This window comes from Triticum urartu, chromosome 1, assembly GCF_003073215.2.
Source record: "Triticum urartu cultivar G1812 chromosome 1, Tu2.1, whole genome shotgun sequence".
Taxonomy (NCBI): Eukaryota; Viridiplantae; Streptophyta; class Magnoliopsida; order Poales; family Poaceae; genus Triticum; species Triticum urartu.
Window position 1 is genome coordinate 43,090,541 of NC_053022.1, and position 14,056 is coordinate 43,104,596.

General features: G+C 41.7%; 2 protein-coding genes across 2 annotated transcripts; both read right to left on the reverse strand.

Annotated features, from left to right (window-relative positions):
- Positions 1-2,159: 2,159 nt before the first annotated feature.
- Positions 2,160-7,282, reverse strand: LOC125545663 (putative GPI-anchor transamidase). The gene is made up of 10 exons (XM_048709688.1): positions 6,852-7,282; positions 5,811-5,852; positions 5,570-5,714; positions 4,788-5,017; positions 4,633-4,690; positions 4,104-4,181; positions 3,909-3,997; positions 2,824-2,905; positions 2,558-2,737; positions 2,160-2,485 (listed from the first exon to the last, which is right to left on the reverse strand). Exons 1-10 carry the CDS (start codon positions 7,025-7,027, stop codon positions 2,348-2,350), a joined length of 1,218 nt encoding a protein of 405 aa, XP_048565645.1. The 5' UTR covers positions 7,028-7,282; the 3' UTR covers positions 2,160-2,347.
- A 4,489-nt stretch (positions 7,283-11,771) lies between these two features.
- On the reverse strand, positions 11,772-13,329 carry LOC125551782 (protein SENSITIVE TO PROTON RHIZOTOXICITY 2-like). The gene has a single exon (XM_048715138.1). It carries the CDS (start codon positions 13,123-13,125, stop codon positions 11,971-11,973), a length of 1,155 nt encoding a protein of 384 aa, XP_048571095.1. The 5' UTR covers positions 13,126-13,329; the 3' UTR covers positions 11,772-11,970.
- Positions 13,330-14,056: the final 727 nt, after the last annotated feature.

A 14,056-nucleotide genomic window follows, 5' to 3' on the forward strand; every position in this document is an offset into this window, starting at 1 on the left:
CTCATGGTCTAAGGAAATGATACTTGACATTAGAAAAGCTTTAGCATACGAACTACATGATCTTGTGCTAGGCTTAGGATTGGGTCTTGTCCATCACATCATTCTCCTAATGATGTGATCCCGTTATCAACGACATCCAATGTCCATGGTCAGGAAACCGTAACCATCTATTGATCAACGAGCTAGTCAACTAGAGGCTTACTAGGGACATGGTGTTGTCTATGTATCCACACATGTATCTGAGTTTCCTATCAATACAATTCTAGCATGGATAATAAACGATTATCATGAACAAGGAAATATAATAATAACTAATTTATTATTGCCTCTAGGGCATATTTCCAACAAATCATTGATATAAAACATAAATAAAACTACACGGTACATAGTTCTACTACTCATCGTCCTTAATGTAATCCGAGAAGTCTGAGTCAAAGGAGGAAACTGGCCTCATTGAGGTTGGGGTTGTCCGACTTCATGGCATCTTGTCCTTGTAATCCTCGTCGCTTAGCTTGTTGAATATCTTCTTGGCTTGGAGGCAGTCAAGCGGTTGACTGTGTGCTCGTCTGCCACTGACTCGAAGAAGGCTTGGTTCTCATTGAGGAGGTTTGAGTCCTCCTCGATGAGCTTGGCCAGCAAGTCGATCGTCATCAGTGCGCTTGGTCGTGCATTGCCTCGGCCTGGTAGACGATACGAATGGTAGGAGGGGCGTGACCGGCCACAACAGCCACATTGGTGGGGAGGTTAAGTTTCGCTCGTGGCCCGAAGAAGTGACACACGACGGCGGTGTAAGCGCGTGATGCCTCCTCTGCGGTGGTAAATGTGCCTAGCCACACACGGCTCCTGAAGGCATCGCGGATCTCCGCTGCAGACTTGCCCCACGAACGGCGAGAGACATCGCGGTACTTCGACGACAACGGCAATGCTGATGGCTGTGAAAATGGCGACAAAGCTTAGGGAGACGTCACAGGGGATCAAAGCTGTGGTGGCAAACAAACAACACTTAGGGCGGCAACGTAGTCGGGGGAGATGGCTTGGGGACGGCTCGGGAAGGCGGTGCTGGGGTAAAGAGGGTGGTCGGGTCAGCGTGCGGAGCGGTGGCAATGTCGGATAGGCGGCACGGGATCTACTAGAGGCGATGCGGGGTTCAGGAGGGGATGGAGCTAGACCGGCGGCCGCAACCTTGAGCTCAAGGAAAGCGGCGACGACCTGATTTGGCAGCAGGAGAAGCTTAAATTGGGAGCAGCGACTGCGAAAATGGGTTTGCGGTGGGATGGGCTAGGTTTCGGGGTGGCAACCCTGGGTTTTTAGCTGGAGCCGAGTCAATCGACCGGCACGCGCGTCGGCACGCCATGAATGCGGGGCGGGAGGAGTCTGCCTACTTTCCATGAGAATGCCCTCTCTTAGAGTAAAAAATAGGTTAGAGAGCAAATTTTTAAGGGATACAAACCTATATTTGTTCTTTAAGAACTACACATTTGAGGGATCCGCTAGATATCACTTAATCCCTCAAAACAAAAATTTCTCTCTTAAATAACTTTTGAGAGATCTACTAGAGATGATCTAATAGATTTGATGGTAGTTTCAAAGAGTTCAGTACTCCCTCCGATCCATATTATACTTGTCGCAACCCACAAGTAATATGGACCGGAGGCAGTAGTTTAGCTTTTTTCATATAGAGCACCGTTCCGGTCATAGACTTTTCCAACCATGTCAACGTGAAGTCTCGGAGATATTTGTACAGATCAAACCTAGTCTGACACAAAACTGTTGGTTGAAACTACCCTCCGAAGAAAAACAATTCAATGGAAAATTGTCCTTGGTGCCCCTAAACATGATCATTACTTCTTCCACTTGAAGGAAAATTGTCCTTGGTGCCCCTAAACAATTCAATGGACTGGTCTAAGCATGATCAAAGCTCAAAACTTGGTGCCATCAAATCTATTAGAAACACTAAGCTCTGACATTTGGCTAAAAGAAAGTTCCTCAGAATTTTGGGTTTTGAGTACATGTTCTTATCCGTACCTAAATGTTTTCAACTATAATGACGAAATAATCTGACATATATGATATGTGATCCAGAGAACTGTAACAAAAGATGCACAAAAATGTCCACCAAATATAGTTTCTTACGTATCCAAAAAAAGTAGAGCATGCCATACAAAAACTACGCACATCAATTATATTAAAAAAACTGACTGGATACTAAGATAAGGTACAAAATACAAAATGTCAGAGCTCCAAAGTATCTCCCTTATTTACACTCTTTTTTATCCTATTCTGTCGGAGTTAGTATGTCCAAGTTTTTTCTGCAAGATGTGTTAACAGCCCACTTCAGAGTTCCTTCCTACATTGATAGCCAGGTTGAAATTGCCAACAGTATGCCCATAGTTCCCAGGCCATACATCACAACAACATCAGAATTCTTGCCTTCCAGCTGTTCTAGCAAGGCCTCTGTCCATCCATGCGACCTTAATTGTGCTTCCTGGATGTTGCAATTAACAAAGTATTAGTCTCAAAATTCTATTTCGTTTTTGCAAAATTTACTAAAACTCACTTTCATCTCTTCTATGTCTGATCTTCTTGCACTAGCCTCATCCTCTAACATGACATGGTCAAGTATATCATTTCCGGTAGGAAGGGGGGTTTCTGTGTCATGTGCAGCTAAGAAGCCTGTGTAGGCTGAATCGGTATGGATAGTCTTCATGACTGACCCAAAGAAATTTGTCACTGGGACCTGGTCAAAGACAGAATAGAAGGGGAAAAAGGCTTAGCCATGGACAACAGAGGAGTCGTTACAAATAGATATTATTTTGCAATTACCTCGTTTAAGGCACGCTTGTAAAGATCCATTCGATAATATGCAGTAGACAGCAGCATGGAAGGGTCGTATGAGTTGAAAAGACTGGGATATAAAAGACAAGGTTATAACACACCATGATGAGCATTGGATGCTAATGAGGGCCACCCAGCTATATTCTTTTAACAAATATAAGACTGAATCTAGTTGAGTGACATAGCACATAATTTAGAATAGACGACACAACTGACTCTTAATTCATAAGTGAACACAGAAAACAGTCAGCATTGAATTTAAAGTTCACTGCAATATGATTAGCCCGCAGTTAGAAGCCATGGATTTCAATTATTTTTATGTAAGTTCGAAAGAAAGCATATTGGTTAAATATCACTTTTAGAAATGAATTATATGTTACTGTAAATGACTATCTCCATACTGAAGATCTAACGGAAGTAAACAAGTTATAAACTAGCTGCATGGTAATATTGCACAAACCATTTTTTTATGAAGCATTCGTGTCTGCCTTTTAAGCAAGTGTACTCATCAGATTGTTGTGGCTGGTTTAAGGCAGACATGCATGGAAGTCATATGGTGTCACATTTTCAGCTAATAGCATTTAGTGGAGCGATCACCAAAGAAATCAAAGCATTGGTGAACAAGAATCTTAAAAGTTCATTGAAGAATATACAAACTATTCTAGTGATCATTTGAAGCTGAACTGGCCAATTTTGCTAAGAAAAACAAAGTCTTCGATTCTTCCTTCTCTCTTTAGATTAAGAAAGGATAAATTAACATCATGTATATAGAGAAAGCACCCAAATGATGCAGACCTTCCTTTCACATCATATTACATAGAAATTCGAAAACTGAACAAGAACATGACCTGTATTAATATAGAAACAGCAAAGCAAATTGCACAGCACACCTAGATCATCACCTGGCAGAACACAACGTTCACACTCAACAAAAAAGAGTAAACGACTTTTTACAGTAATTAGACATCGCAGTAAGAAATAACACGAAGTTCAACACCTTGTCATGCAGATAATAGATGAACTTTCAACCGATATACATAATCCAAGAGAAGAACATGTAAAGTATTATTCACCTGTTCAATGAAGCATTGCTATACATGTTCAGCTTCTCAAAGAAAGCAAGTGTATGGAAGGTAAACCTATCCACAACAGAAACACCAATCTGCCACCAGAAATATTTAACATTAACCAGCTTCGTAACAAGTAGTAATAAGGTATAATAAGTTCGCAAATACTATCTGAAACAACTGTATAGGGCATGTTCTCACGTCTGAGTCAAGATGGTGAGAGTACGAGTTTTCCCCTTTCATGCTGCTACCAATCGCCAAAACGCCAGGTGATTGAAGCTGTATATATTAAACATGTCAGGTACAGTCTTTAGACATAATTTTCAGATATAGAAAAGCCGAGAGGGTGAAGTCTACTCAACCAGAGCAGATCCTTGTCTGAATCTATAATTATGTGAACTATTATTCAAATCATGAAACACAAGTGGTTAGCATACATTTTCACAAAAGGCATATACAGCATTTGCCACTATTATATGCCAAACAGCTATTTCATGATAAAAAGGTGATGTACGGCGACAACTAATGTTACAAAGTGTATATGGTCATATGGAGAACAAATTCAGAAAGATGAACCTGGAGCTAGTTGTGCGAAAAACAAATAAATAAAAACATCTGTGAACCGTACCCAAAAGGTAAAAATATTGGATGGTTACAAAATGAAATGGATAATATGTATAACAGTAATTCAGTATGTGTCAAGCCAAACTTGTGGCAACTAGAAACAAACCTGTGAAAACAGAGTAGCAGCCTGGCAGGTATCTACCATTATCAACAACTCTTTAAATCTGAAAGGAAGACCAAGGTGAAAAGGTCAGAACCAATGAACCCAGAAATGAAGGGGCGCAAGCCAATATCCAAATGTTGATAATTAAACAATTCAACCTATGCTTCTCCTTCATTTGCTTTACTGCATCTGCTAAATCATGGCTCTGAAGTTCTTCGTTATCTTGGAACTTCAGAAATTCATCCCCACCATGCCCAGTCATGTACAAAAGAATATGGCTTCCTTCATCACTTAAGAGACGCTTTGATCTTGGTACAGCACTCTCATGTCTGCCAGTCAAAACTCGCAAAAAGTTTTCAACTGTAACCTCGTAACCTCGGTAATCAACCTGTCATTAGAAAACCAAAAGAGTAACATCAGCATACCAAGATCAAATATTACTTTTTTTAATACAAATGTCAGATTGCATAGCATTATGAGTGGACAACTTGGATAATTGTCAGCTGCCATCATCCGTAAATGACCTAACTGGCCATATTGAAAAAGCTAACCTGAATTCCTGCTTATCCCTAGGCTGCTGCTCTGTACTGCTGTGTAGAGTGCCTTAAGTATCCATCGTTTTGCAAAATTTGACCATCTTTTAGGAGGCATTGTTTCATGATATTATCAATGGGAAAATCAAGATTGTAGGTACTGCAATATATCGATCATATATGCCTATGGGCGTCTACTTGTTCAAAAAGAGGTCAAGTAGTCGTAGTGTGTCATTTACTGTGGGTATGCATGCTTAGATATCATCAACTATTTCGTAGCTTTGGTACCTCATTGGTATCAATGATACATGCACATCATGGGCTTGGGAAGATATTGCACCCTAGGGGTTCTCAAACTACAATGTTATGAATTCAGCAGCAATATTTTCAGAGTAAAAGAGATTCACCTCAACATTGTCACCATAAAGATTAAGCTGGTGGTTCTCATTGTTGAACACTTGGGCAGGGTAATTGTTCCGAGGATTACAAGCCATATCATCCGCCAACATAAGTATTATCCGCTCGTCAGGTATTCCTAATCTCTTAACAGTCCTGGAAAAAGTGGTATATTCATTACTAAGGAATAACCTTACATAGGACAATGATTGACAATTGCATATAATGGCATAACTGTATTAAGTATACTACCTGTACAAAGACAGCGTGTTGGCCATATGTCTATAATTAAACCTGCATAACATTTCAATAATAGGTCAGAATTAAGTGACAACAGGGATAAGCAGCAGAACCCAACATCAACAAGACAACATAAAACACCCGCAAAAAAAAAACAAGACAACATAAAAGCATAAGCCACATATTCAAATGTTATAGGTATGGGAACTAAACATGCATCTCAAAGGGAGAACTTTTAAAACATTGGCTGGTATTAACACAACTAGAATTGTGCATATGTGCCCTTCTTGGGATTCTTCTTCTGTGTATTCGAGGAAAAACTACAATTGTGCATGTGTTCATACCAAAATGTCTGTCGAAAGACACTTGTGCTCGCTGAACTTACATCATTACAGTCTAGACATTTTAAGCCATCATCATTATTATTACACACCCACAGAGAGAACGAATAAACTCTATTCAATTATTAGTTGTAAAACCACTGAGATCTCCGGTCATACTGATAATCAATGACGTAGCCACCTCCTGGCGACCCTGGGCGGCTTGCCCAGGTTCATCCTGGAACCTTTGTTCAAGCTAAAGCAGGGCAGGAGAAGTCGATAGGGAGCTTCATCGGCAAATGTTCATCAGTACGGTGACCATTAGCCTTGCCCAGGCCCTATGAACAGGCTGGCTCCACCACTGATGACAATATTAAACTATACACAATCAGAAGAATAAAGCACTACAAATGGATCCCAGTCAATGAGAAAAATCAAATCGCTCCGTATTAGTGACATCGATATAATACTTGGCAAACAGGGATGCACAAACTCATGAATACACAGGCGAATGCAATCTACACCAATTGGATCGAGATCCTTGTATGAACCGCGCGCACTTGTTGGCACTTACAGCAACGCCCTTGTTTCTCTAGACCTCTCACTGCTACATTTGGCACACTGAACCTGAACCCACTACAGTTGCATCGATCCACAACAAACGGACGCACAGCTAGGAAGCAACGAACGGCGTGGTGACGGTATGGGGCAGACATGATAGAGGGGGTCTCACCAGAAGCGGGATGTGCAGACGAGCACGGCCCAGTTGTTGTTGTGCACAGCCGCGGGAGACGACGCCGCCGGGGGCGCGGCGGAGGAGAAGGTGAGGAGCACGAGCAGCGATAGCGTCTTGAGGAGGATGAGGAGAGCGGGCCGTGAGGGCCCGGGGTCCCGTCCGGCGAACGCCATGCTCGCCGCCGGAGCAGCGCGCGGGATCAGGAGCTGCCCTGAGCTGACGGCCGGAGGTGGGGCGGAGCAGAGGTGGCGTGGGCGTCGGCGTCGGGTGGGGAAGAGGTGGTAGGCGTCGGTGGTGCCGTAGAGGTCGCGGGGCGGCACGGTGCTACCGGCGGCGACGTGACGCAGGCTACCCGATGCCGGGATTCATGGAGGAGGTGGCGGCGGCAGATCCGCTAACGTAGTGAAGCAAAGTCACTCGGCCACAGTTGCCTGACTTTTGTTTCACAACCGTTGGATCAGAAATGAAAGGAGCAGATTGCCTGTGGCACTAAATCTGAGTCCGACGGTGTGGACGAATCCGCACTGCGTCCTGGGCAGCTGCGCTACGAGTGCGAGTCCTGCGCAAAAAAAAAAGTGAAACCTGTTTTTTGAAATTGTGTAAACCTCTAACATTTTTTTAATTATATGAATTGTGTAAACCTCTAACATTTCTTTTAGTTATATGAATTTTGTAAACCTCTAACATTTTTTAATTATATGAAATGGGTTAAATATTTATGTTCGAAATGAGTGATTTTTCAATTTACTAGAATGACTGATTTTTTAAATAAGAAAATCTGTTTTTTAATAAGTGAATATGTTTTTTTATATTAGACAAATTGGTTTTTTGAGAAGAGCGGTTGTTTTTTAGATGAGTGATATCAGTTTTTGAAATTAGTGAAATCTGCTTTTTTCATTGAGTCAAATGTGCTATATCGAAGGAGTGAAATAAGTTTTTGAATAAGTGAAATATGTTATCTGATTATAGTGAAATCAAGGGGTTTGCTCGCTTTTCTGAAATAAAGCGAATATATTTCTTGACATGCACAATATACGCTATCTGAAACTACTGAAAGATAGTTTTTTTAAAAATGAGTGATTTTTTATTTAGTGAGATCAAAATTTTGAAATGAGTGAAATCGATTTTTTTTAATTGATTGAAATTAGTTTTTTTACTTATATATTTTTTTAAAAATTGTGTAAACCATTTTTTGGAATTAGTGAAATATTTATTTTTAAAATGAGTGAAATCCGATTTTCGAAATTTGTGAAATATGTATTTTTGAAATGAGTGGAATCATTTATTTGAATGGAGAGAAATTATTTTTTGAATCTAGTGAAATCAACTTTTTTAAATATTATTTTTCATGATTAAAATGTTTTATTTGATTTTAGTGAAAAAATTAAAAGAGCATTTTGTTTTTATGAAATGAGTGAAATCTGCTATCCAAAATGAGAAAAGTCTCTTTTTGAACTGAGAGGTTTTGTTTATGAATGGAGTGAAATACAGCTTTATGAAATGAGTTAGCACATATTTTTAATTCTTTTTTCGTAGTTGCGGATGCTTGCGAGAGGGGTTAATCATAAGTGGGATGCTTGTCCAAGGAAGGGCAGTACCCAAGCACCGGTCCACCCACATATCAAATTATCAAAGTATCGAACGCGCATCATATGAGCATGATGAAAACTAGTTTGACAATAATTCTCATGTGTCCTCGCCTCCTCGGTAGCGCTTTTCTTTATATAAGAGTTTGTCCAGGCTTATCCTTTGCTACAAAAAGGATTGGGCCACCTTGGTGCATCTTGTTTACTTCTGTTACATGTTACCTGTTACGAATTACCTTATCACAAAATTATCTGTTACCGATAATTTCAATGCTTGCAGAGAATACCTTACTGAAAACTGCTTGTCATTTCCTTCTGCTCCTCGTTGGGTTCGACACTCTTACTTATAGAAATGACTACGATAGATCCCCTATACTTGTGGGTCATCAGCCATCGACTCTCTTTGTGATGCAAGCACATCTCTGCCCTTTACTGAAGTGTTTTGATGAGTTTCATGGTCCTTGCAGTCTGGGTTGATAGGCGACCTTCGATGACACATGTTGCCATCTCCTTCCCGAAGTTATAGGGTTTTATCTATAATGGAGTTTGTGGTTGAGGTTCATGTTCTTTGTCGCGGTATTGGTTTTGCAATGCCTTTGAATAGCGTTAGTGCAATATCAATAGTAAGGCCAACCATCTACCATATATGACATGGAACATGACATGGAACAAGAAAACATAATGATATATACCATAGTTTCATCCGTCATGGGATATAGGGAGCACAAAATATTGTCGATGGCTGAAAAACAAACGTGGGATGTTAGAAACTTGATCCAATGTACTCGTCATGTCATCCCTATGGTCTGTTTGAAGCCAATTAATTTTTCTCAACCCAACTAATTCTGGAGAACAGTATGCATGATCCTTGGTGCAAACCCAATAAGCATTTGCATGTGAATACAATTTGTTTCTTTTATGTTTCTACGTGTGATTTTTGTTTGTTGCTATTGCTTCCATCTAGTGTGGCGGTTTCAAGAAATTCATTATGTAGATTCACTCTCCATGAGGGGGCATAGTTCAGTGTTACTCCCAAGCATATTTTTTGTTTCATCCTATTCTTATGATTTCAGATGTAATTATGTATTTTCGTTGAATTATTATCACCTTCAATGGCAAATTCCAGGCGCTCATTTTGTTTCAGTGAAGGCATTGTAGTTTCAAGTTTTTTCTTACCTTGCCTAGTGGCTACGTTGTCAAGTGAATTTCGCATATGTACTAGATACTAGGTATGTATTAGACAAAGTAAGACTGTAGGATTAATAAATGACATAAATATACCACACTAAAATTGCAATACGAATATTCTTTTCTGGTCTTTTGGTCATGTTGTCTTATATGTTGAGGTCTTATTTTTTCTTCTAAAAGGAATTTTGTGAAGAATGAGACATAATTGAGGAGTACTTTAGGAAAACTCCTTATGCCGGCATTTTGGTAAACCTCGTTATTAATAGTATAGGTTCATTTTTATATATAGGACTATGTACTCCCACTCCCCATATACCAGTTGGATGAACCGATTACACCTCTTTATCATTTTTAATACAGCCCATTGCCCAAAATGAGTTATTATTATAGTATAAAAACATTGTTTGTCTCCGTAAATTTAAAATAGTTTTTATACATATTGTTTTTCTAGTGTAAAAAGGTAACCCACTTATAAACTAATATAAAATGTTTTAGGTCACTTGACCTAAAACATCTTATAGTAGTTTATGGAGGGAGTATCTTGCAAAAACTATGGACCCTGGTTATATTTTTTCCATACTACTCATATAGAGGTATTTTATAAAATAATTAATAAGGTAAAATGGACCCTAGTTATATTTTTTATAAAAACTATGGACCCTAGTTATATTTGTTGGTTTCTATTATCATGGTAATAATCTCATTGTTTCTGATATCAACACCATTTGTGTTCTCATATTGATTTCTAACACTAATTCTCTATTCAAAAAGAAGTTCTATCTCTTATCTCTAAAATGATTCTAGGGTAAGCCATACGTAATTTCTATAGATACACATCTCACCACAGTGATGACTCCAAGAAAGAGAGGAAAAATTGTAAAACACTAGTGTCGATTTTGTGTTACATGGAAACATATATTGTTGCGCTTTACAATGTACTAACTAATTGATTGAACTCCCTCACTACAAAAACACATATAGGTCCCTAGGGTGTATGTGTGTTGCTTTGTCAATACAGCCGAGGAGGCGTACCATGATGAGGAAACTATTGCCATCATTCTCACTGCTCTTGAAGGTGTGGCGGCAATGAGCTACTTCATGCATGATTAAAGATACTCTACCAAATATTGGTGAAGATCTAGATAGGGATCGATAATCTAAATCTTTTAGATATGGCTCGGTTGGAGTACATGAGGGAAATTACACAATCTAGAAGGGACAACTCCACCAAATGATGTGGACAGGTTAGGGTGAATTTATGTTTGTCTGGCCGACCCTCCTTTATTTTCTGTATAATATCATACTAACATTTCGGGTGTGGTCTTCGTGAGGAATAGAGTAACTGATGCAATGACATTTATAGAGGTCTTTGTTACATCGATGATTACTCATCACAAAATTACGCTACTAGGCCTCATCCAAAGTAAATATTATCTTCATGCATGTATGTATGATTTCGAGTCGTCATGCCCAATCGTTTTTTTTTTGAAACTCCCAATCGTTTCTACTGATGTTGATTTTATCTTCCCTTGCATTTGCAGCAGGTGTCACCAAGGCAGGGCGGCAACAGTTTGATGACAAGCCACATTTATATATATCTTCTAGACAAGCCCCACTACGCATCATCAAATATGTTCAACAGCTGGATTTGCTAGCTTGTCCATCAATATTAGCCAAATGGTAAGTGTCACACGTGTGGCATGAAGTAACACTGCCCTGTTGTTTCTACACTAAAATTGTCATTCGAAAAAAATCCACAAAAAAACTGAAACTTGTCATCCAAACAGAAAGTTGTCATCCTCATGTAACTAAACTTGGCATCAATAAACGTCAAGCGGAATTGCTTCGTGCCACAAGTGTGACACTTATGGCGGCCCTAATATTATCATCCATCTCATCTAGACATGAGCCTCCCTATTACTACCATGCAACATTCATTAGTGTGTTCTAAGTGGATTTTAAATCCGATCACAATTAGTTATGAACATTTCAATCTTTTAAGGTTAAGATTTTTGTGTTGTAAAAAATCCGACATATTTCATATCTTAAGTAATGAATTTATATTGCATACGACAATGAGAAATCAAATCTCCCATTCGTGGCAGGCAACGCATGCATGAGTATGGCTAGTTGACATACTACAAAAGAAGAGAGAGAAAACTTTTTAGACGTATGAATGCCCTATTTCCAGGGCATGGTAGCCCTATTTTCCAAAACAATCCATAGTGTAACCAAGCCCCACTATATCTACAGTTTGATGGGCTCACGTACGTACGTGTACCAATATCACATTTGCACAATATTTTCTAGATGAACGGGAGGCCACATTTGCACAATGCATGTCATGTAGTAGGAGTAATGGAGAAGCCGGTGTTGGTGCAGTTTCCAGCAAGGTCGTCGGAGGACGGGGACAATAACGAGGATCTCTTGCCGTGCCTGCCGCTGCCGGGAGCGAGCGGCGCGACGGGCTGGTGGCCTGCGAAGAGGGAGACATGGCCGGCGAGCTTGTCCTTGCGGGAGAAGGTGGTGCCGCAGGAGCATATCCAGCGGTGGTCGCCGCAGTGCTTCTCGTGGGTGCGGAGGTCGGAGAGGACGGAGAAGTGCTTGCGGTTGCAGCGGTTGCAGACGTACATCTTGGGGCAGTGGCTGCGCTTGTAGTGGTTCTTGGCGCAGATGACCGACTTGAGCGGCTGGAACTTGGCGTGCCTCCGGTTCCACCGGCACCCGTCCTGCGGGCACGAGTACTTGCTGTTCCTTGGTCTCCCGGCGGCGGCGTCCTCGCCGGAGGTCGCGAACAGCCTGGTGGTCGGGTTGGCGAGCGCCGCCTTGCTCTTGTACTCGTCGCCGTGCGCGCGCATGTGCATGCGCAGGTTGGCGTCGCGCTTGAACCCCTTGCCGCACACCTGGCAGTAGTGCGTGTACTTGGCCAGCAGCTCGGCCGCGTCTAGCTCGATGATCGCCGTGTCCACCGCCGTCGTCGCTTGCGTCGACGATGACACGGCGGCCGCCTCCGTGGACTTTCCGGGGATGTCGTGCCCGCCGCCATGTTGCTGCTGCTGCCACAGCTGCATGGCATCCACCATGGCCTGCTGGTCTTGGTCATCATCCGCTGCGCCGTTCTTTGCATGGCCGTCGACCACACCCTCCGGCGTGGCCGCATGATTACCGGATGTTGTCAACGCGCCGAGGACGTAAGGGTGCTGCAGGGCGTACAGCATGGATGTAGCCGCGGCGATGATCTCCTGGACGACGGCGCTGGCTCCGGGCACCACGGGGTCGACGACGTGGCCGTGGCCGACGAGCGGCTCCAGCTGCTGCACCTTGTCCTTGAGCACGGACAGGTTGTACAGCAGGGTGCTGCGGTGGGTACTGTCGGGCACCGCCAGCCCTCCGCCGTCTCCGGGGAAGGCGGCGTCCACCCCGATGCCATTCATTCCATGGAAGAGCTGCTGCTGGTTTTGTAGGAAGTATGGGCTTGCACCGGCATCTGGGAACATCTCGCGAACCCTATCCTATATTGAGCGACAATATGCATATGATGATCTGCACAAACTAAACAGGAATTTCAACAAGTAGCTAGCTAGGGAAGAAGAGATGAATAGGGATCGATGGGGGATGGATTGGGATAGAACTGGCTAGAAGAGGGGAAAGGGCAAGTCAACTGGGGCTGCGCACTTGGCAACATCCCTACTTGGAGCCTCCCTCGAATGCAACCGGACCAGAGGTGACACTGCACCACATATGTCATAGGTATAATATATACTACTGTACTTCAGTTTTTTTGTGTGCGAAGAATATACTATCCTGTCTGTTCCAAATTACAATATGTTTTCGGATATTTATATATGGAGTACAAACGGACTGAAATGAATGAATAAACATATTAAAACATGTCTATATACATTCGATTCAGAAAATCCGATCTAGAAAAAGCTAGTTAGTACATATTATAATTTGGAACAGAGAGAATAGTCATGTTTCTACCCCTCAGAACCGAAGTACTGCAGCTTCAATTAAAAAAATGTATGGCCAAGTAGACGAATTGTTGGTTTATTTTACTCCAATAATGGTCTGGATGCCACTGTTTTCTAGGGTTGATCTTATTTTCTTAGAGAAGGGTGACCCTTTTGAGGAAATATTGTAAGGAGGTAGCAGCTCAGCAAGAATCTATCAAGAGCACACGCTCAGCTTGCACGTTTCGATCTGTTTCGAGATCCGACTGCCCTGTAGGGCCTCAGTAAGACCCACAGGCTGTCTCAGCAGGACATAATTATGCACAGTGGCTTTGCCTTCAAAAGAAAAAAAACATATAAAAATGAAATATCGTTAGACATAAACACATAACTAATCTTCATACAAGCAAATTATCCTGCTTTGGAGAAGCCAGTGAGGCGGCGGCTGATTACGCTGACCTATTTAGTTGTGCGC